This window comes from Oryzias latipes, chromosome 10 (assembly GCF_053564925.1).
Source record: "Oryzias latipes strain Hd-rR chromosome 10, Olatipes_Hd-rR_3.1".
NCBI classification, from domain to species: Eukaryota; Metazoa; Chordata; class Actinopteri; order Beloniformes; family Adrianichthyidae; genus Oryzias; species Oryzias latipes.
In genome coordinates, this window is record NC_136246.1 from 17115577 (window position 1) to 17140244 (window position 24668).

Here is a 24668-nt window from a genome sequence, read left to right on the forward strand (position 1 = left end):
CGGCTGTGAAGTGGACCCCTTTGTTGTCCCAGTCTGGGTGGGCACTGTGGCGATGCTCCTTTGGCCAAGCTGGCTCCTGGTATGAAGAGATTCCCAAATACTGTTTCCTCACAGCAGAGCCAAGGCTAACTTGTTTATGTATGTATTTATTTTTACAGTTACATAGCCATTATTCATTGTATGTGGGGGTCATATGTTTTAACGGAGGGGAGTGGGAAGGGTGGGTTGGGCTTTTACTGTAAGACTGCATGTTTTCTGTTTTTAATGTTAAAGCGTTTCAAGCTGCAAAATTGCATGAGAAGCGATATTTTAAAAATAAAGTTTGATTGATTGATTGATCGATTGATTGAAGTAAAACGTCAGCATTTGTTCACACTATTATCAGAATGTCAACACAGATTCTGGGTGTCAAGTCAAAAATCTGATTTACACCCGGGAAATGAGGAGAAATGAAGCTGCTTGGTTGATAAACAAGTGCAGTAGTAGCAGATAGATAGTCAAACTGTTTGTGAAAATCAAAGTTATCTTTAAAAAAGATTTTTTTAAAAAATAATAATAATTTGCTGCATTTTAGAAACACACCTCCCCCTTTTTTGGTCAGTTTTTAGCCAACCCTGTCAGGTCCAGTTGTAATGGTAGGAGCCCCTAAGAGCTGAAGTCAATGGATACAACACACACAAGAAAATACATTTTCAATAAAACGGACTAGAAAAAGAGTAAAATAATGATCAAAGACAGTTATGTTGATACAAGTTTTTTCCAAACTTTAATTGGAATTGTGCTGTTCAAAGTGCATCTATAAGTTTCCACTGAGGTTCTAAATGTTCCAGAGGTGCATATTTATATTGTGGCACATCTGTACCATCTGAGTCTATGTCCTTTGGGAAAGTCATGCTTAACACACATGTATTGTATTTACAATAAATCACAAAAACAATGTTTTTCTTCCGTATTCTACTACAAGAAAGCACAATTACTGAGATACAAAAAAAACTGTTAGGGAAATTTACAACTAAAAGAACATATTGTGCTATGGTTTTCAGCAATGTCATGTCTTTATTGCCTTGGTCATAATGACAAAGTGCTGCTTCAAGTTGTTATGTTTTTGTGTTTAATATTATTTAGCAAATTATTTGACATTTTTAAACAACAGATATTTAAAAAAAGCATACAAGAACAAGGAATGACAAAAGTAAACAACGGCACATGAACACACCACACATTAAAGGATAAAGCAAAGCAGATGTAGGGACATCAATTTTCCATAATTGTGATAGACAGAAGGAAGCCACATAAAAGTTTAGATTTTTTTAAAAATACTGAAAAAGAATGAGATCTTTTGACACGTTTTGAATGAAATGAAGAACAAAGAAAAGAGAAGGGACAGACTGAGGAGGGAAAAGGTTAGAAGTGAAGGAGAGTGATATTGTTTGGTATGACACAGCTGCAAGAGAGGATAATTCTCAAAGTAATCTAAGTGAAGCACAGTGAAAACGGTGAACAAGCAGAGATTCGGCAAGGGGTTCATTTAAAGAAGCTGATGAGTGGCTGGAAGAAAAGTCCCACAGTTCCCAGGACACACACTGTCACAAAAACCCACAGGAAAATCCTGTCAATCACCATGGCTACGTACTTCCAGTCATCTTCCACCTGAGGAGAAAAAGGAAGAGAATTTTAGAGCATTGATAAATGCAAATATTTAAGCCTCTCTTATCTCCTATCTTTTACAAGTATGCTGCTCTTAATCTTCTACACCTGTGTACCCTGCAATATCCTTGGCCACAGTGACGTTTATTATTATGTGAGAAAACTTCAAAAATTAACACAGTTCCCATTGGCAAAATAGGGAAACGCAACACAAGTTGTAATGTCATGCAAGTGAAAAAAATTACAAACATTTCCAGGTCAAAACTCACTCTGAACCTTTTAAAGAGAAGCAACAAACTCTCACATAGCTGACCTGACTGAGAGCTTTTAGCAAAAGTTTGCACCACTTACCAAACGCAAACAAACTGTTTCAGGTAATAATATGTTTGTCTGATCATAAAACCAATCATTGTGTATGACATTATCAGGGATTCCCATCCTTTACACTCTGTATAAATGTTCAGTCAAATAACCTTTTAACTAATGACTTTCCAGAGGAAATTCAATGTATTTTTACAACACATTTATACAGCAATGAGAAGAAAAAAAAACAGAAATGGCAAAAAAACATAAAAAGCAAAGTAGAGAATTGTTCAATGTCTAATTTCTGAAACTATATCAATGTAAAATATCTCATTTGAAGGATTATTATCTTTAAAGATTTTATCTATCTAAAATTAAAAAACAGATTAAAAATCATCCAAACTCAGAAAAAACATGTTTTACTTTTTCTTTTTGTACATTGCTCCAAATCGTACAAAAATGTATAGTAACTAAATTAATCACGAGTCAAATACAACTCTCAAGTTACAAGTAAATTACAACAAAATGAGTTGTATAATACAGACAATATTTATTTTATAATATTTATTGTTCATACATTTTTGTTCATTGTTCATAAGGATGTTTAAATATACTTTATTTAGAATCTAAGTACTCTCTTGAGTTCATCATTTTAAAAAACATTGCGATCTCAAAAATGTCACTTCTGTGTATTTTTCAATAAAACAACTTTTACATGTGTTCAGCTGTTATTTTAAAACTGTTTTTTTTTTTTTAGTTTAAGGCTAACTTTATCACTATTTTGATGCGGAGTTGTAATCCTTAATTAAAGTGTTAAATGAGAAATGAAAGAAAAGGAAACTGCAGTAGTCAAATATAAATTGAGTTCATGTCTCTGAGATTTTTATCACAAACACATTTTCCAAAGTCAATACAATCACTTTTTGTTGCCGAGTCCAGGAAACTGTAAAAAAAAATGAGGCAAAAACGTAAGGAGGAGTTCTGCAAATAGCCAGTATGCTCCCTTTACACTGTGAAGTCAGGGTGAGGTCACACAACCGGTCAAAAAAACAGAAAACTGTGAAAGTTAAACTGCTAAGCAGAGGGAAAAAAGCAAAAGTAAAAAAATTTTCGTGATTGGGAAAAACTTGCTGACAGGGCAGTTTGCGCTTCAGATGGTTGAGCAGGTGCACTGTGTGTTAAGAATGAATGTTCTCATTGCATTTAATGTATTTTGGAAACCTGCCCTCTTACTCTATGGTCATCCTACTCCTCACTTTGCTCTCTTTCTGCCAAAGCCCTGTCAAAATAAAAGCCTCTCCAGTCAAAACATTTACCAATAAATAAATAAATCAAAATGGCAGATCACAGAAAGTTGTATACATGGCTGTTTCACACAAAAACCCATTCCTCTGTTTCTGAAAGACTTTTAGAATCCAGCAACATTTGCCTGGTCCTGTATATAGGCAGTCTGGTGTGGAAAATGAGATCACTGCTGCAGTGACCATAATGCTATTGTGTGTTTGGAAGAGGCAGAGTGGCTATTCTATTCTGCATGCATTGAAGATTGTGTTGCTAAGAAAAGATGGAGCTGACACAACAAACCTATCAGGACAATCCAGAGTGTGAGGAAGGGGAACGTAAAGCCCTACTTCTGCACCAAAAACAGAAGCTTTGCAATCATTTTGTAGCCCTGTATAGATGTTTTCTCTTACCAGGCAAGGTAGAAAGTCCTGCACATCTAGATTTTTTCTGTTTGTACATTTGAAAAGCCTGCACAAGGAATGATTGAATCATCAAAGTATTGTTTATGCTGCTTTGTTGGATCTAATGAGTTTGTTCTGTTTTCAGGATTTATCATTGCCCCAAGTCACCGAAATTACATGTTCTAGTTTCAAGTTCAGCTTTGACACATTTAAATTTGGTAGTTTTTTCATGTTTGCGCTTAAATTCACGTCTTACATAACAACTATCCCTGAGAAGATCAACATCGCTGCTTGTAAATACGGGTTTCTAATTAGATTTTTCCCTTATTTTCATTTTTTAGAATTAAAAAAACAAAACATCAAAACAATCAGATGTTTGTTGATGGATCTTCTTGGATTTACTTCTTTATTTTTTACATTTGCATGGTTAATAGTTTACATGTTTACCTGTGACACACAAATGTGTTGGGTTTTTTTTTATGGGCTTGGAAGTCATTTTTTAATTTAAACTTTTGTGGCTTTTGTCACTTTTGGATCATCAGTTGGCAAGGTTGATATCCAGTAAAACTAGCCATTCTGCAGCACAGTGTTGCAGCACAGACATGGTTACAATTAGACCAGCACCAAGCACGGGCTGTACACGGCTTCATGCATGAGAATTCATGCCGTGGTGTTCACGCAGAACAGGTAGTGAGCGGCAGGGAGTTCAACTGGTTTGACTTTTAGTGTAAATCCAATGAACGTCCGGTTGGTACGCCAGAGAGCCCGAGAACGGAATTTAAAAATTGCATAGCGATGGGGGAACGTGAGAGTTTTGAACCTGGAAGCGCAAGATGCGCATATAGACTATCTAGACTTTTACATAGACTTTTCAAGCGGTCGCTTGAATGCGTGTTTCCAAGCCTGGTGTGAACATAGCATCACACCGAAGTGGAGTTTTCATTTGGCTTATTGAAAATTTCTACAAGAGGCTCGACTTCTTTAGATGGCTTTTAGGCTTTTACCTGGGGTTTGTAATTGGGTGAAGATAAAAAAAATGACATTTTGATAAGATAGATAATCTGTGATGTGTGCTGGCATAAATAGACTGATGCTTCAAGTCCCAAGAAGGCTTCTAGGTAAACATTTTTTTCTAATTCCACCGACAAGGATGTGGGATCTTAATTATGTTTGTTAATTTAATGTTTAAATCTTTGGTCCATTAAATTTGATGGTTAAGAGCCTAGAAAGTGTGTAGAAATATTTTTCTTTACACTTCATCCTGGTCAGTTTGATGTTTCACCATTATTTTAGGATCTCTACAAAACATGCATCTAAAATCTAGACAAAAGCTGCAAATAAAATTAGAAAATACAAGAACACTCATTCATGTACCTCCTTAGCCTTGTTACGTGTCCTCAAGTTTTCTGCGATGTACTTCACACTCTCAATGGCCTGCTTGACCTCTGGTGACACCACAGAAAATGCAACAACAGCATTGACAGGTGATGAAGCTTTAAGGGGCCTTGAGACCTTAGGCAGCTCTGACTCCGGAGGCCCTGGAGGTTGAGGTGCTTGCGGAGAGGGTACCCTTGGCGGGGGAACAGGTGTTGGTACTTCTTTGCCTCTGTACGGGCACCTCCTGGTCATGTCCCGGTTGATGTCACCATACTCCACACAGTTCATTGAGCCACCAGCTGAGGAGGCCCCACCCCCTCCAGATCCACTATCTAGTGCTGCACAAGCCACGCCCCCAGTGATACCACCAATGCTTACACTTCCCGAGCTGCTCCCTCCTCCAACACTGTTCTTTCTTTTCTTGCTACCTCCAGTTATTCCTGCTCTGGTCGTCCCTCCAGTACATCTTGCAGGTGAAGAGCAGCTCTGGTCAATGGGTCGCCTCATCAGCATCACTCTGGGCAGCAGCCCAAGGAACACAGACCTTACCCAGTCTGGCATTGTGTGAGTCATTGGGGTGCGGTAGTGAACATTTAGCACAAAGACAGTAATGACAATGCTGAGAGTTACAAATATCATGGTAAAGAGAAGGTACTCTCCGATCAGAGGGATGACGAGTGAAGTAGATGGGATCGTCTCGGTGATGACCAGCAGGAACACAGTCAAGGAGAGCAGAACCGAGATGCACAGGGTGACCTTCTCCCCACAGTCTGATGGGAGGTAAAAAACCAGCACGGTGAGGAAGGAGATGAGGAGGCACGGAATGATGAGGTTGATAGTGTAGAAGAGAGGCAGGCGACGGATGTAGAAAGAGTACGTTATGTCAGTGTAGATCTCCTCACAGCAGTTATACTTGATGTCATGCTTGTATCCCGGAGCGTCAATAATCTCCCACTCCCCACTTTCCCAGAAGTCCTTTAGGTTCACCTGGTGAAGTATTAAGCAAATTTTAAAATAAATATGTTTTTTGGAAAAATAAGAATATTTCAGGCTAATTTCTTAACAATAATTGAGAATTTGCAGCTGTTTTACACGTTTCCCCAAAAAGGTAAAACATGATAATCTAATGCAAAGCAAAATCAAACAAATAATCAATTGTTTTAAATTAAATATGCACAATCTCCCTTGTATTCACAAATGGTCTCTCTCATGATTTAGCTTTGGAAAACCACTTTAAATCTAGAAAACATCAACATAGCTTTCCACATCAGTAGTTAAAGGATGTCAACATTTATTGATATTTGGTGGGAAATTTGGATTGAAGGTTTTATTTTGTAATTCCTGTTTAAGACTTCCTGCCCAACTCATTTGCTTCAAGTGACTTAATGTGGCTTCTGTCAAAATTTAAATTCATTTTAGGTTCAGTCCTTTCCTCAGGTACTGCAGTCTGTCTGCTGGAATTCAAGAATAAACATATAAGAGGAGTTTAGATAAAAAGGCTTGCAGAAGTAAACACAAACTTTTTTTAAAGTTAGAATTAAATCCGACCAATTTTTTAATACTTAAAATGCCAAAGTCTTTCTTTTTAATTGGTAACATTTATCTATTAAAATGCTATTAGTTTTTTTTTTAATGCATTGGTTAAATTTGTGGATTTGTTTGTTGAAACAAATAATTTTTCAAAGCAGAGCTGACAATTCCTCTGACCTTTGAGCCAATGAGAACCAAGTCAATCTTAGCCTTGTCGTAGGTCCAAGAACCAAACTTCATGGAGCAGTTCTGGTAGTCAAAGGGGAAGTAGGTGATGTCCATCGGGCAGGAGGACTTGAATATGGCGGGAGGAACCCAAGTGATTGTGCCATCAAACTTCAACAGAGCTTTTGTCTTGTCTGCCACTAAAAAATCCCCCACAGCACTGCAAAAGGAGCATTTAGAAGGAAAGGTCAAAAACAAACCACCCAAGTGTAAAAAAAAACCATGTAAAACAGGGGAATGATAGAAATAGTTCAGCAATTGACCCACAAGTACACTCCATGTTTCACACTACAATAACACTATCAAATCACAATTATTTGATCCATTGAAATTGGAGTTGTTTATCTGAAATAGCAGTGTAAAAGATGAGAGAATTAACATTTTGTAGTATGACTTATTGGAACTTACTTGTTGTATAAGACAATATCAGGCCTCCAAATCCTATTAGATGGAACTCGTATGAACTCAATCCCATCATACTCTGCTGGAGTCCATTTCAGTTTGTAGTCGTTCCACACCTGAATGGAAAGACAAAGAAAAGATGTAAACACAACGGTGCAAATTATATGACTCATCTCTAAATGGGTTTTAAGTACTTACGTGTCTCAGCCATAAGTTGGTTTCCATTATTTGATTGACCTCATCCTGAAAGAACAAGTCAACCAAAAATGCAGAAAAATGCAGTCAGATAGATACACAGTGTCCCCTCCTTTGTCACAAGGGTAATGTTCCAAGAATTACCCGGAAAAAGTTACACTTTACACTCTTTACTCAGACAGATATGGATATATTAACCCCATTTCTTTGTTTAAATTCTTAGTTCAAACCACAGGAAAATAAGTCCAGTACTATAGAATGAAAACAAAGATCTGCAGTTCATCAAATGTTTTTTTAGAGGGCAGCCTTGAATAATATCAGTATGTGTTCGTACCACTTTGACAAGTTGGGATATGGACACTTCAAACTCCACAGTAACTGGATCAGAGACATTTTCCACTGGTCGGATGAACTGGTTGTACCTCCGGAATAACCTTCGGAAAAGTCTGTCTTCTGACTTGGATGAGAAGCACTCTAAGAAAAAACAAAGATGATGATGATGAATGGATCAGGAATTTCACAGAAATTGGACCATCAATTTTTCTTAGGAGGGTTTTACTATGGTTTGGGAAGCCACTATAATGATTTGTAAATTGAGTATGACTTCAATATTTCTGAAAGGTCAGTCACAAGATGGTACTTAACACTGGTGTCAGCGAAAAAGGTAAGGAGGATATATTACTGTCTTCCACAAAGAAAGAAAGAAAATCGTAACTTAAACTCAGAAGAAAAAAAACAACTTTTGCCTCAAAAGTCTTTTGAGTTTGGCTTTCTCCACACTCATCTTTTTTGTGCTGTCTTAAAATCTGAAGCTTTTTCTTTTTTTTGGATTTCTGAAGGAAGTATTTTTCCACACACTAACTGTAAATATAGTTAAAATTACTGTGCTTGATAATAATTCTTCTTTTATAGTTCAGTTTAATGTTTCGAGCCAATTGCAGAATTAACATGCATCTGATTAGGCAACCACCTAGGCATTATAAACTTCATTCTAGATATTTTAGCTATGATATCAAAACTTAGGCTATATTCTGAAAATGATCATTTTTTGTACAAAAAAAAGTTGTTTTTTTAGTTTTTTAGAGGCTTGGATTACCTGTTTTGTCAGTCTAAATACCACATTTTCAATCAGTAACATGTAATAACTCGGGTCACATGTTATTGATTATTTTCAAGCTAAATATCAGAATCTGCCTGTCAAATGGAATTTTAGACATTTTTAGACAAGAACTATTCCTATAAAAAAAAAAGAATTTATAAAAGTATAAGACATTATGGCCAAGTTGTAACTTCAGTTCATCTTCACTTCATCAAGTTTTTTTGTTTTCATTTTTTTTATTTCAAACTTACACAGAAAAAAAATAAAATATTAGAAAAACCTAAAAATTGAATTTTTAGTTAAGTTAAAATAGAATTGAATTTAAGAGGGTTTAATCGGGTCTCTTTACATTGAATACGTAACTATTGTGTGTGCATAATTCATTTAATTTATCAGCAATACACCTATTTACATCATTAGCTATATTTTTGTATATTACAAAGTAGGAATTCATTCTATATTTTCTTTTAAATTTGGATGTAATGAAATTATATTATAAACCTCACACTGTTAGAAATATATACAATAATTAACTTTGACATAATCAGTTACAACCACAAAAGACTCTTCATCCACATATGATATTAAACTCATTACATACAGACATTAATATAACTAAATTCATGTAACTGATTTTATCTACAATATGACATAATTACCTAATTATCTCATGTGATAGTCCTTTTTTCATTATTGTACATGCAGAATTATCATGTCTTCTTGTCCATTTCAATGCTCACTTTATAAAAGCAAACACAGTTTTTTTTTTCAACCAAAGACAAAAAACATGCAAAAGAAAAGAAAAAATATCAAAGTGCCTGCATCGATGTGCGTGCAAGATTTAACTAGAGGGCAGAAAACTGCTATGTGTAGTTTAGGAGGGAACACATCACTGTCTGTTCAAGCAGAAAATGTTGACCCACTTGGTACAGCACACACTTCATCCACCAGGTCACCCTAAGGAACACAACGGACTGGTCTTTTGTCTGCTGGCTTCACTGAGCACATCCTCTATTACTGCTGATGTACACTAATTGTAATTTAACTTGTTTTTACCCCATGTTTCCTGAGTTACATACGCCTGTCTCTGGTTAACTATAACACGGAAGACCAGGGGTTAGTCACATTTTGCCCTTGGACTAGGAATTAATCAGATAATCACTGAGGCAAACAAGAAAAAAATCTTGGAAAATCTTCGGCGACCTCCTTCATCACAGCTTTTAAGTCACAAAGTGATGAAGATAGTATTCAATACGGCAAGACTCCATCAAACCAGCACTCAGGGAGCTGCATTTTTGAGAAACGTACGGCACCAAAAAGGTAAGTGGGACACGGTCCAGACTCACAAATGGCCACTTTCACTGGAAAGGACGTATTTACTTGATAACTTGATAAAATATAGATGTTAAGTGAAGTTTCTGTCTGACTAAGTTAATTCTTTACAAACCAAAAAGCATGGAAAAAACTGGTTCGTGACCTTACTTTGGCATTTTCTTGCAAGCAGGCTCTTAATTGCTATATATCACAAAATCTACTAAAACTCAGGGACTGTTATTTATATTTGAGATATGTGTCATCAAGTATTTATTATTTGTCAACAAAAGTCGCTTAAGTGCAATTTTGAGGGATAAACCAGGATGATTTATTGACTTTATTTTTGACTGGAGCATAGTTGTCATATTCATTGGCAGCATCAGCAGAATCCATATTCTAAACATTTCAAAATAGAAAGAATATTAACTTTAAAGCCAATTTCAATGTATTGTTAAAAATCTGTTAAAAAAAAAAACAGACCTGAAGTAAACTTAACTTAAAATAGTGAGATGCGAAAAATTATAACAGGAGGGCCAGGACAGTCAGCAAGGACGGACAGAATAGAGCTAAACCATGAAAACTTCTTTTTTTTTGTTGGTTTTTTTTGCCTTTTTGGCATCTGTCTTCCCAGAGGTTTCAGGTGAATTATTTTTTTCATTTGTCAAATGTTTACCAAATACATGAAAGACCTTTGTCGCATTCTCCGCTGATAAAAACTAGCCTCGAGAGAGAGAGAGAGAGCAATACCTTAATAAAGTATTGTAAACCCAATATTTAAAGAATCCGTAGTGAGGCACATATAACATATCTATTGTTACAGTGTAATACAGCATCACATTGGAAATTCACTTGTTTATTTCCTTTGTGAGTTAACTTCCAGACATCTCAGTGAACTGTCTATCTCTACTTTCATGTTGGAAGTTTACATCTACTTTAGAGCTATGCACTGCTGCTAACAATGCAAGAGAGAAAACTAGCCATGCATCCATCTCCCATTCTCATCTCCCAGCTACTTTAGGGTGAAGGCGGGGTACACCCCGGACTGTTAGCCAGTCAATCGCAGGGCCAAACACATAATTACTCCAAAGGGAGAATTTAGAGTCATCAATCAACCCGTGAAGCATGTACTTGGACTGTGGTAGTGCCTGAGAAAACCCGCACATGCATAGAGAGAACATACAAACCCCACACAGCAAAGTCCTAAGATGGAAGTTGAGCCAAACAACCATATTGGTAAAAAAAAGAAACATGGGAATCCAAACAATTATAATGAATGCAAAAGGCCACCATTCTAAAAACTGTGATGTTTCTCTTAACGTTTTTCCCATCAGGGGGCGCCACAGCGAACGAGTCGCATGGTAAACTTGGCAATGTTTTACGCCGGATGCCCTTCCTGACGCAACCCTCTCAAAGCAACCGCGCTTGGGACCGGCACAGAAGAAGAGAAGGGAACAGGGAGCAGCCCGGAATCGAACCCTGGTTTCACGGACGGAAGGCGCCGCAAACCAGCACAAGCTAAACCGGCTCCCCATTCTAAAAACTGTGATATTTTTACTTATACAATAAAATACGTGTAGTTACACATTTCTTAAGGTAAGGATTCCTAATTGACAAAATTATCCTATATACTTTTTGCAAAAAATGTTAAAAGAAGACACACCAAGATGATATAGAAGCAAAGTAGTTTAGTGTAGTTCTTCTCAGAGGGTGCAAAGTCTCGAGTAGCTTTTTACATTTACTGGCTGAGGCGAGCTGGGTATGAAACCTTAACGAAGGGGCTTGTCTCCGGAGACTTGAGTGCAAATACAGCTCCTGGTACCTGCCTTAAACACTGCCCGCCAATTTGCTGCACTGCCGCAACTCTGCTTAAGCCTTAATTGGGTAGGGAAAAGTGAGGGCAATTATAATCAACCTATTAACTGGACCTTTTGTTCTTCACACACTCGCATATCCACAGACACACCAACACACACAAGCCTTTTTCTCCTCTTCCCTTAATAGTCACTTCCCTAATTCTTTTTACTTTGTACTGTTAGTAAAAAACTTAATTAGCCATTTGAGATATGAGGTTAAATGTGTTTTTTGTAACTTTAGACACATTTTCACACACATTTGTGGTCACTGTAAAGCCTTACATGAGCAGTGTCATCTTCATCATCATCAGGGTGCATTCAAGTCATTTTCTCCTGTATTTAGATGTCTGTTTGCAGCTAACAGGCATATGCACAAAAAATACCTCTGAAACTGTGCTGAAACTATGGGGCGCCGAATGTAAAAATACACATGTACAGTTGTTTATTTAATGAGCAAAAGAAACAAAAAACCCGAAATTACTTTGTCGTGTGAATTTGGAAGATAGTATATTGGAAATCTACCAAGATGAGATCAGCTTGTCTTGTTGCATTTAATAGTAATTCAGAATCACGATGCCTTATCTTCTCTGATATATAAATGACAATCCTGATCAACTGTTGAATTGCAAAATCACAATTTTTTTAAGGATGAAATTTGTGTAAAATACAAATTTTAACATCAATAAAAATATGCAGGAGCTGCACCATTACAGTGATTGTATAGAATATAGAGTAGTGAATTTATTTATTTAAATTGACTGAAGTGATATTATTGAGTCAGAAGCGCAGTCAATTGGATAGCATGATATAAGAATGAAAGAGGAAGCGAAACTATAGAGAGGATCTGAAATGTATAGTGAAGTAAGGTTGTAGACAACTCTAAAATTAGAACGAATAGAATTCTGTTTAATGTGCTTCATTTTTTAAAAGGCCAGTTCACAAACAAAAGCAAGACATCAAACCAAGCACAGAATAAAGAACATAACCGAGACTCTGCGGAGCTGCTGGAGAGCAGAGCAGATGTGCTTTTCCTGCTTAAAACATTAAAAAGATGTGAATTAACAAAGCAAACTATAAATGTCCTCTTCTCCATGGGTTACAGGAGCCTACAGCTGCAGAAAGGCCCATAACCTATGGGACACTCTTTGATCAGGCATGCGCTTAAAAAGATAAGCCTGGAAGCCAGTGGTGGACACTCAGAAGGAACTAATTACCCTCCAAAAATACCCCACTGACTGCACAAGTGCATCAAGAAAAGGAGAAAAAAAGGGTAGAGGAGATAAGAGGAGAGAAATCACAGCAAGAGCAAACAGAAAAAAGATTGGCAACATGTCTCTGCTCTCGTGGTGGCCTGACTTTGACACATTGAATGAGACTCAGGAGGATCCACAGCACTGATAGCAGCACTTGCTGGTACCATCCTGTAAAAGTAGATGGTAGTTGAAATCCAGTCAAAGTGCCAAGATGGAATAAGTCCGTAAACGACTCAGAACTCACTTTGTGTCACAGCCTGCAATTCAATTCATGAAAGCAGACTGAGTGAGATTCCCTTAATTTAATCTTTACTAAAAGTTCTTATTAAAACTCTATCAATATGTGTTATAATAATTTATTATAACACTCAAAATTGGCCAGTTCTCCCAAAATAATCTATGTCTTTAGGTAGATACCAGAGGTTTCCTTAGATTACAAAAAATAATGTGAAAATGTAAAACTATATTTAGAGTGATAAACAAATTCTAAAGAAATGATAGCGTGGACCAAACAAAGATGTGATAAAAAAAAGGATGAACAAGAGGTCTACCACTGATCCATCCATGTTTTTTGCTTGTTCTGCTCCTTGAAGTTCAATGTAGTAAAAATGTGAGTGTTTCTTATGTAATAAATGGGAAAAATCTAAAATTTAGATGGCTGCAGGGTGTTTCACATCATAGTGCTGGGACAGGATAAAATACCAGGCTGTTTAAGCAGAAGAAAAATTGTTTAAAAATAAAAGAAAAAAAGAAAACGGGTGCCCCTAATAATGCCAGAGAAAATTGAATAAAACATGTCTTTATGACTTTTTCATAACAATTATCACTTTGTGACTAATAAAAACATAAAACAGCTCAATATTAACTTGTTTTTGGTGCAGTATAGCTGGAAATAAAACTGTAGTCTCTTGCATCACATTGACCTTCAAAATAAAGCTGAAGGAAAAAGCTAAAGGGAAAGGGTTTTATCTCTACTACATCGGCCGTGTATTTTTCCTTTCCTGCAGGGCTGCTGTGCCTGGCCTGCCTGTCAAGTCTGTCAACAGCAGTGACTGAATCAGTGTGCAGAGCTCCAAAATATCTGCAAATTCTCCCAAGATCTGGAAGTTTTTCTCATGCAGTATTATCATTTTTTGGTAATATGTCTTGACCACGATTTGATTCCTACACCAGCTCAAATATTCTGTAATGAGAGTTGTCTTCGGTGTTAAATGCATGTCAAAAAATGTTTCTTTTTTACATATGACTGTTGTTAAATTTAACTCTCTCTGAGGTTCCCTTATCTCTTTAATCTTAGCCTCCATTTTTAAAACTAGAGAACCCAATTTTACAAAAAATTTAAAACGCTTACAGTTTTTGTCATATTAAAATGAGAAACTGATTATTTTGTCAGGCTCTGAACTTCAAAAGGTTTGTTTTCTAAAAATAGTGCGTTCGTTTAGTGGACTTTCCAAAGATGAATAACAGTTATTAGAATCTTAGCAAGAAGTATAATGTTCCATGGATCAGAACGACATCTAATTTTATCTGATCAAGAACAAATCAGTCAAAGCATCAGTTCAGCCTTGTTTGTGCTGTTTGCTTTTCAGCGCACATTTGGTTTCATTATTGAAGGAGAAGATGAAAGGCTGAAAGACTCTCTGAGGCGTGATGATAAGATAATCACATTTAAAAAACCAATGTACTTTTCTTCCAAAAAAAACTGAATACAGTCACCACACAAAAAGTTTCAACAGGATCAACTTTTGAGCAAATTTGCTTTCTTTACAAATAATCTCCAAAGAAAACGAGGATGAAAAAGAATATTGTTAGGTCATAAACACCGATGATGTACTCTCCAGAAGATTTTATTTCCTTTTCTGTTTGTTTCTGATACTCAGAAACTAATGTGTCCAAGAACAGTAAATAAATTCCACTTCTCAGGTAAAAACACGTTTCAGAGAGAAAGAAAGCCAAAAATTATTTTGATCTTGTATAAATGTTGAGATTCCGTGTTTATATGTTATTTGAGTGCTAATTTTACGTAATTCAACTGTAGGTAAAGCTCATTTGACTCAACGTACCTCATAATGAGAGTCAAAAAATATGTTTTTCCCAACTACAAAGAGAAATTGAGAAAACGTTGTAAGCATAATCTAAAATTCAAAAATTAACAAAAAAGATCTGAAGTCAGCTAACTCAGCGTCAAAGAAGAAGAGGTTAAAGTGGACATGTAAAGAGAAAAAAAACAAGACACTTCAATCTAATGCATCGTATATATTTTAAAGCTTTCAGCATCCTTCACATTCCATTTTCACATTCTAAAATCTGTCTTTTTTTCTACCAGTACACCAGAGTAGCTTAGGCAGCAGGGCTGGTTGCTCGCAAATAAGTGTTTGAAGTTTGATGGTTTAAGCCAGTCCACAGGGGGTGAAATATGGGCTCCATCTTTGGTGGTTACACAGCATGTGTGCTCTGGAGATTGGTTGAAATAATCACATGACAATCGCTTTAAGAAGATCCTAAAGCTGCTTCACAGTACTTAAGTCAGGCAGTCAGTATGCATGGGTGCATCCTGACTGCCTGACGGACTTAAATGCAGCTATGCTGCTTCTGAAATAAACCAAAGAGCAGCTCTTTAGTTCCAAGAGAAGCTCAGATGAGTGTTTAAGTCAGAGAAGGAAAATGGTTGATGAAGATGTACAAGTGCGCAGATAAGAACCACTGAGGCTAAATCTTAACCATTTGTACAGTCAGTTGCTGTTAGATATTTCACCTAAACCCTTCAATTTTCATTCCATTGTCTTTAAATCGGCAGCACCCTGGACCGGCTGTAGTCTTGTGTGGAGCATTTTAAAGCTACAGCCTTTGAAAAGCACAGGAAATAGAGATAAGGGGTCAAGCCTTGTAGCGTAATGAGGATCAGATGGGTGTAATGTAGTTGTGGCTGGAAAAACCTCCCTCTGCTATTTTCTCCTGGAGGTGGTGCAGGCAAGGATACAGCAGGGGAAATGCATCATCCCATTTCTCTCCCTCTGATCACTCATTTTAAAACCTGGAGGGACCCATCCTTTTCTTCACCATGTTTGCATGCACTCTTCACCATCTCAGAGGCTGTGGCTTCATTTTAAATGTCACACATCTACAAAGAAGAAGAAAATACCATTCAGTTGCTGTTATTCTTTACCTTCAAGCTATTTTTGCCAGATTCTATTTTTGACTAAAATATTCCAATCCCAGGCACTGTGGGATCTGCTTTTCCTCTGTTTTGGGGACAAATCACCAGATCCAGGAAAGCAGTAGATAATACCTTCTGTAGCCACTAATAAGACCCCCACTGGGAGTGTGTGTGTGTGCTGATGTATTAGTGTTTGTTTTTTCAGGCACTTATCTGCATGCACAGTCACTGTTCAAAATTATACAAAAGCCCACAGAGTAAATGAGCGATTGACAGAAGAAGAGAATGACAGAGAAAAAAATCAGCAAGGTGAAAGTAGAATTTTATAACTTTTTATTCTCTTTTCCTGAAGGAGCTTCATTAACATCTGTAGCTCAGCATCTTACAAGTGAATTTCTCTGCATTTGTGCAAATCAGTCCCGTTTCGGGACCACTGCAAGAATCACGCTTTCAAGGCCCCGCTTTTGCGGTGAAAGTCTCTTAGTTGAAGGATAAAGCTGCTGTGTAGCTCTAGCTAATCTCTTCAGCTGAGGGAAATGACAACAGTATCACAGCACGATCCAAGGGGAATCTTGCCTTTTTTGTAAGTAAGGAAACACGTTGCATTCCTTCAACATGTCTGCATCAGATTACGGGAATCTGTTGAGACGATGTCTTTCACATAATTTCTGAAGAACAATAGAGAAAAGATGCTTAATGGTAAACCCAAAGGATGACTTTCAGGATTCATATTGGAAGTTGACTGTCAACATGTTTCTGCAACAATTTTTTTAAAGACGAAAAATAGGGGAAAAGAACTTTTTTTTTTCTTTAATTCCTTTTTTCTCAGAAAATATTTTGCTATTTTATACAGTTTCATTTTTTATTAAATGAAAGATGTGTTTTTAACATGTTTTTGTGTAATTTTCTGATAACGGAGGACATAAATGTATTTGAAAATATTCTTTGGGCCACAGGGTCCCTGCTCCGAGCTCCCAACAATGGGGAGGGGAAAGGGGGCGGGGTTGCTCTGAGTCAACAGTCCTGTCCACAACTCAGAAGTGTATTTCTCATTTCTTATGCTTAAACGGCATAATCGAACTTGAAAGACCACTAAATAAATCAAAAGATGATTGGAGTGGGAATGGAAGCCCTGGTTCCAAATCAAAGGCTTTTTAACACAGTTAACATCTTATTGCCAATTCTCCCTTTTTAGATGCATATTTTCTCAGGTCTAATTTGTCATTTTAACTTAAAACCACATTATATGTCAAGTTATTTCTTTTTAAATGCCTTCCAGTGAGAGGATTCCTATCAATAGCGTCTCATTTCTTAGCTTGTGTGTACCTACCATACTTATGTAGTTTGACTAAAGCAGCAGCAGAAAATCTAAATGGTGCTTTAACTGAAATCTGCCACAAGTGTGAATGTTCAGAACAGTAAGCCTCTTAGAGAGTTTTCCCTGTGGCTCTGTGACATTTTAAGAAGAAGAAAAAAGAATACACCAAAAAAGGTATGGCTTCAGAAATAGCAACGTACAGAAAATCTGAGGACATGTCATGCTGTTTGGAAGAATTTAAACTTTCTGGCTCTTCTCTAATCACCCATTGATATTTGAGTGCCCTTTGTTTACTTTTGCAAAAGCCTAGTCAAAATAATCAGTGTGAGGGAAAAAAGGGGGATAAATAGACAGGAGAAGAAGAAAAAACATTGAAATTAATGCAAAAAAGAAAATGTTTATAATTATTGACAAAAACGCAAGTCATCCTGCAAAAAGATAGGAAAAAAATTTAAAAATCAGTTACCAATGGCTGCTTCATAACTTGAGTCTACAGATTAATTGATTTTGCTTTTTATTCTGTAGTGACATAAATTTGTTATTCCATCATTTGCCTTTTGCCAAGAAAAAAATAAACACAAAGACAAACATGTCAATTCAAAACAAGCCATGAGGATTTAAGCAAAAATTACTCACTGCTTTTTGTTTTTGTAATTGTGTGTGTGTGTGCCTATATGTGTATAAAGCAGTGGAATCACAACAAACTCAACAGTCTGATATCAGATGAAAACATTAAGAAAAGCTGTTTTACCTTCACACAAAAAAAAACTATTCCCAATGACAAAAAATATAAAAGTAAATGGGCAAAAGAGGTCTTTATCCCTTGAAAAGGTTTGATAGAAACAACTGGCTGTTGCTTATTTGTACCTTTTGATGAGTTATAAATCAGTTCTTTGCTTTTTTCGAGTTTTAGCAACAATAAGCAAAAGTTAGTTCTGGTCTGACAGACAATTCAATTTTCAACAGAACTCTAGTAAAGTCCTCATAATGTCAGTGTCATGTGATGCACCCAGCATTGTCACAAATATGCCACCATAAAGTTGTTTTTCTAATCAGGAATCTTCAACCTCACTGTCTGTACTAGGAGGTCACTGTTTACTGTTTATCGTGTCATGTGTTCGGCAGTAGTTTTTAGTCTTTTTTATTTAGGAACAACTGGCTAAGAACCTGAATAGCAATGCGAGCATCAGTTGGGCAAATGAAGAAAGATGGGGCGGTATAGAAAAACTAAATGTTGGACCAATAGGGTTTGCTAGTAACAGAGCTTCAGCTGTGTTATTCAGTAGTTTTTCAACATCAAGTCTGGCACTTTCACTAGATTGTTTTGTATTATGTTGTTTATAAATGTGGATTTCTTTAAGCAAAATTGGTGACGTTGTGTTGCAACAGGCAAACTGACTGTAAAAAGTAAGTGGATTATTGCAAACATTGAACTTTGACACCATCACTGTTGAAATTCACAACAACACAATCTAGGGTGATGTTTAAATGTATAAAAGAACAAAGAATAACATTAATACTCAACAGCAACTCGTTTTTTTTACATTACACACTTTGATTTGATTTTAGGGAATTTCTGTGAAATGACTAAAGTTCAGTTTTAAACAATGGCCAGTGTTCAGACACAAAAGGCACTTAACCTTTAACCCCTGCTACTCCTCCACACACACACATTCACACAAACACACACACACACAAACACAATGAAAGACAATCCAATTGTGCAAGGAAAAGTGAAATTACAACCACCAATGTGAATTTTAGAATACATGAAAAAAAAAATTGAATTATGTAACCAAGAAGCAAAACAACAAATCTCTTTACAGACAAATTTGAATAGAACAGTTTTCTTACAGAGGCAAAGACAAAACTCTAATGTAAGCACTATTGGGTTTAGGTTTTTTTCTGTACTCATACCATATGAAGCATCTACCTCAATTATGATTCACAATAGGTAAGTAGGTAAAACCAGGGGGTTCTATGCAAGTTGGCTGGTTCTAAACGTGGCCTCTGCATGACAGATTGAAGCCTCGAAGTCGTCAAGTACGTACGGGGTGTGTGTTTGTTGTGTGCGTGGGTTGAGGGGGGCGGGGGGGTCCCATCAGGTGTTGGGTATGTGCAGGTTCATGCGCATATTTGCTTTCTCAATGATACATCAGTCACAATTAATGGCTGCTGTAGAGCAGTCAATCCTCATGGATCATCAAACGACAACAACTCCACAGGATGAAGCAGCATAAAGATTTCATGCGCACATTTTTAAAAACTAAAATGGAAAACCGCACATTTTTAAGTCCAGCACAAAACTGCGGGACAGCCACGGTTTTTCGCTGCGTGCTGTGAGCCCAAGACCTCTGACTGAAGAATTAAGAATCTTCTTCTGCGTTTAATGGACTGACTAGGCAAAATGCACCAACAAGTCACAAACACAATGGGATTCTTCTCAAGAAACAGAATGAAGTTAGTTTTTTCTTTAAATCGGATCGTTTGCAAACGACTGGGTTCATTCGGACACAGTTCTGAGAATCATCAGCGCAACGGGGTTTTTTTTTCAAAAGCGCACAAAGACGTGCACTTTTAAAATAATGCTTTATCTGAATAAACTCTCACAGTTGAAATAGATTTAGTAATATCTTTGAAACGGTATCTGAGCGTCTCGATTAGAGTCTTCAGGTTGTCCTTATGCGCTGTGCGCCGTCTTCTTTCTTACCGTGCGCAGCGAGAAGGACCAGCAGGAGAACAGCGAAAGCCCTCCCGGTGAAATGACTCTGAGCATCGGTTCCTGTCGCCTTGCGTTGTCTTCTGTGGGTAAAAGACGTTGACTGACAGCGGATTCTAGCCATGGACCTGCTGCAGTGGTTGGTAAGGCGCAACATTTTCCTTTGCGCTCCCGGACGTGGAGAGGTTGGTGCGCGGTGCCGACACGCACAAGTTCTGAGCGTCCCGCATCCCCTCTCCCACCCTTCTGTTCCTGTGGCAAGCGCCCTCCTACAGGGGCCAAACTTAGCAACCTGACTCACAGTGAGTCAGGGGTGATAAGTTGGGAATAATGACATGATATTTTGACGTTTTTAAAAGTGGCTCCTGGACTGTCAACGCTATTTTCTGGAATCACAGGCTTTAGAAAACAATTTCCTGAAAAAAGGAAAGATTAAAAAAAAACTTCAACTCAAAGATCTTTTCAACAGAAATCACACCTGCACCTGCACACAGAGGAAGAGCTCTTGTTTTTAGTAGTGAGCTGCAAATGACCTATTTAGACACTTAATTGATTTTTCCACATAATAACGCAGGCTGCTTAAAGCATTAGCTGCTCCATAATAGAGTTGAGGGCTGCAGAGTAACCCCAGTCCAAATAACTGCACCGCAGCATTGCATGGAATTACTGTTAATATATTGTGGAGGATCCAAACTCAGTCGGAGTAATTCCTTGCAAAACGACACAGCATCAAACAACACAATGAAATTGCTCAATCACCTACAACTTTATTTGTCTCAAATGTATTTGATGTCTGATATAAAATTAAAAGAATTTTATTGCAACAAAATAAACTGTTCAATTACAAGCTAGTTGGGGGTCGCACTTAACACTTTATAGAAAAGTTTTTACAGGTATCCACAGGTATGTCTAAGTGTGTCTGCATAATTTAATTTTGTTTTGTTTGTTTGTTTGTTTGAAGTAAGATGGGTCACCTACCAGCAGGGAGTTCTGTTTAGTTTTTTTATTTTTAAAGGGGCCTTGCTTGCAGGACACCGGCAGGTTAAAATCCAGAACAGTACAGTACATAGGAAACAACAGCCTTCAATTTTATGTCGTTGGGGAGGTAAGTCAAGTGGAAGATTGATTGGGGCTTGCAGTAAAACAACGGCTGTGAGACTATGAAAGAAAAAAGGAGAGAATGAAAGCTGGGCACAATGCAGATGAGTGAGATGGATGCCGACAGGGTGTTAGCAGTCAAGTTGAAGTCACATGGTCAGTTTGTGTGCACAAAAATGGACATCTAATGAAAAGAGGGGAAAGGCGGAGGAAGTTTTCAGTGTGCGTCAGTGTGAAAAAGCCAGTCATTCTGCTCACAGAAACATGTAATAACAGAGAAAAAAGCCCAGGAGTCTTCAATCCTCCAGTCTGGAATGAAATGAAAAACTAGATTTTTATTTGTTTTTGTTCAGTCATTTTAATATACCTTTTTTAATCGTATCTCTTTCACTGCTTCTTAAAACCATAAGTACATTTCTTATAAAATGCAAAAAAGTGGGGAAAAAACATTTTTCTTTAAAGCCCTCCTCCAATAAAAATCATGTTTTTGGCGTTTTTAACACGTTCTTGTGGCATTTTTCTCACAAAGGAGGATATATATAAAGAGATTAAGATAAAAATGACATTTCTGAGTATTTTTTTTTTATTCAAATCCTTGTGAATCAGGTGCACACGGAAAAATGCTGTTGGAAAAAACCTGTAGCTTTGACATAGGTGCTACAGTCGGCGGGTCACAGGCTCCCTGCTCTACTCCATTCCGATGCATCCACTTGTAGACAAATAGATCCACGTACGCCTTCTTTTTCCTTAGCTGAGCTGGCATCTGGCTCAAACTGTATGGCTGGTTAGCTCTGATATTGATTCCCATATTTGTTGCACCGGTAATATTAGGTTGGGGTTGTAAGCTAGTGGGAGAGAATGTAAACAAAGAAATTATGGGAAGTGAAGGTGGGCTTACTCTGCGTTAACAGTCCCCCCCCACAATCCAGAGGTGAATTTTTAATAAACTCCTGTTGCAAAAAGTACCGGTAAGTCCAAGAAAACAACACATTATTTGATTTTGCCCAAAAGCAGCATAAACATAATGAAAAGACCACTGGGAAGGCTTTTGCAGTTGACCAAATGATGATTGGAGTGGGACTTACATTTTTTTTCTGCTTTCCCAACTTTCACAACATACCTGCCTAAGATCTGATTTGCTGAATAGCGCTTCTTCTTATCCTTTGCTACCTAATGTTTGCGATTTATTTCATTCAAGAATTTCAGTCCAGTTCATAAAACTTGACGACAAAAAAGTAGGAGTCGCTCCAGACTCAATGATTTGCAGGGGTCATAAACACTTCAGCCTGTGTCAGTCAAAACTTAAAGAAACAGCAGTAATGCTTCTCTATAAACCGTCAAATGGTGTTTTAAGAGACAATAATCCTGATCTACAGTGAACCGCTGTGCTGTAAAACAATACATCCAGGGAATCTGGGAAACGTCTCTCACTTCTGTGAAATGGCATTGACTTTATCACTCTACTTCGAGTCGTATAAATCTAATGCAAAATACAGTAAACCCCTTTTTTGCACCTGACAGAAATGCATCAACACAGACAAATAGTTCCCGTCATTTTCTCAAATATTTTTTGCGTCTCTGTGTGTTCTGGGGTTTAACTTTATTCATTTATTTTTTTTTTGGCACATTGTAGCATACATGTAAAAACATTGCTCTGGATCCTGCAGAGAAACACAGTCAGAATGACTATTAAAGAAAGCAGCAGATACAGAAACTAATCAGGTTCACATGAGGACATGTTCTCCTCTTCATGTCACAAACAGTTGACTACTGTTTGGGCGCAGCTGAAAGCCAAGGTGACACCACAACCCTGTTTACCTCCAAAATAGTATGCAAACATGAAGTAATCGTTTTATGGCTTTAGTGATCTTTTCGGGATTCTATTCGTTCTTTTTCAGAGTTTAAGAGACTTCCACCCAGAGCTGCAGACGGATCACTGAAGAACCAAATTCATGCCTCAAGTGACATCTTCTTCCATGCCAATCTGGACTTCCAATCAAATTCCATTAAAACTGATCTTCAGTGGCAGTTTTGTAAACATTGGATGTGATGTGGTCTGTTTAATTACAGAAAAATTACATTTTTTTTAACAGAACAGATCACAATAACAGATTTATTCATTTGTGCATGAGCAATATCATGTTTTCTGGAGAGAAAAAAAACTGGATCTGTCTTGAGAAATAAAAACAGAAGTCACATTCAGCCAAAAGGAAAAGGACAAAAGCATCACAGTGTGTGTCAGACGGGACTGTCCTGCCTCATCCACATCAACCTCTCACACATTTTCCTTCCTCTTGGCTGAATGTCTCTTTTATACCATGCCAACCTCAACTGTGCCTTTTTTCATTTACACGTGTCTCAAGCTCAGCCTCAGTTCTCTTTTCGTTCCAGTCTCTAGCTGAATGTCTGCAAATGTCTCATATGAAGCCATAATTATAGCACAGTCTCAATTGTTGGCACAGGGCGGATGATAATGCGATTATATACACTTGTTTCCTGCTATGAAAAGTGAAAATGCTAGAAAGGCTGTTTGCAGGAGATCACACAGTAAGTAAACCTCGAGGCAGCACAGAGAGCTGTTAGCAGAGATTAAACCTGAATGACATTAGAGAAGACAGCTCAAGTGGGTTTCATCTTACAGTCCCGCAAGCAGGTTATTGCTCTGCTTCATTACGGGATGTGATGTCCACATATAAACAACTTGCAAACTAGCTTTTGCTGATGATGACATCCTTTTTTAGGCAGTTTTAGCAATAACTTCCCCGACCCTGCTGATTGCATTTTTACCATGTTTGTACCTGCAGTGGGATTCTATATAAATCCGCAAAGATTAGGTGTCTTTCAGCAACAATTTTTTTGTCACTCCTCGATCAAATGTAATATTCATGCTCAGCTTTTCTCATTGTTGATAATTGCAGCAGCAGGCTTTGTGTTTTGACCTAATTAGAAAATAAATCATCTCCTGCAGGAAAAATAGAAAGTTTTAATTGGGATGATCCAGTGTTAAAAAAAAATAACAGTTCAGATTATTGTTTGCACAGATTAGGGACATATTGATGAGAGTCTGGCAAATAAAAATATTGTGCTTTCATGGGGTTGAGCCAGCACACCAGACGCCTCAGTACTGATGTGCAAAAGGAAAATAATAAAACATCCAACTATCATTAAATGTGTCCATCACTGCTCAAAAAAAGATTCATGAGGAAGTATTAGAAGTTGGTTTCATCCATTTTTACTTAAAGGAGAGAATTTGTTCTGCTGGATAAGAACAGTCTTAACCTCTTATCAAAGTGGCTGATATTTTCAAGACCTTAGAATAATTTGTTTAGTTAGCACATCTTGTTTTCACAAAAATAATTACATTTTAATATCACTTTGCTTCAATATTTCTTCACTGTCTCATGATTTGAAAAATGTTCCCCTATCTTAATGTTGTTTGTTTTATAATATCACTTTTGCTAATTTATTTGCAGATTGGTTAGGTGTTAAGAAA

At 37.2% G+C, this 24668-nt stretch overlaps 1 protein-coding gene across 1 annotated transcript; it reads right to left on the reverse strand.

Annotated features, from left to right (window-relative positions):
* Positions 1-743: 743 nt before the first annotated feature.
* LOC101162933 (neuronal acetylcholine receptor subunit alpha-3) lies at positions 744-20336 on the reverse strand. The gene is made up of 7 exons (XM_004073258.4): positions 20069-20336; positions 7699-7838; positions 7368-7412; positions 7176-7285; positions 6720-6927; positions 5010-5999; positions 744-1650 (listed from the first exon to the last, which is right to left on the reverse strand). Exons 1-7 carry the CDS (start codon positions 20232-20234, stop codon positions 1525-1527), a joined length of 1785 nt encoding a protein of 594 aa, XP_004073306.2. The 5' UTR covers positions 20235-20336; the 3' UTR covers positions 744-1524.
* Positions 20337-24668: the final 4332 nt, after the last annotated feature.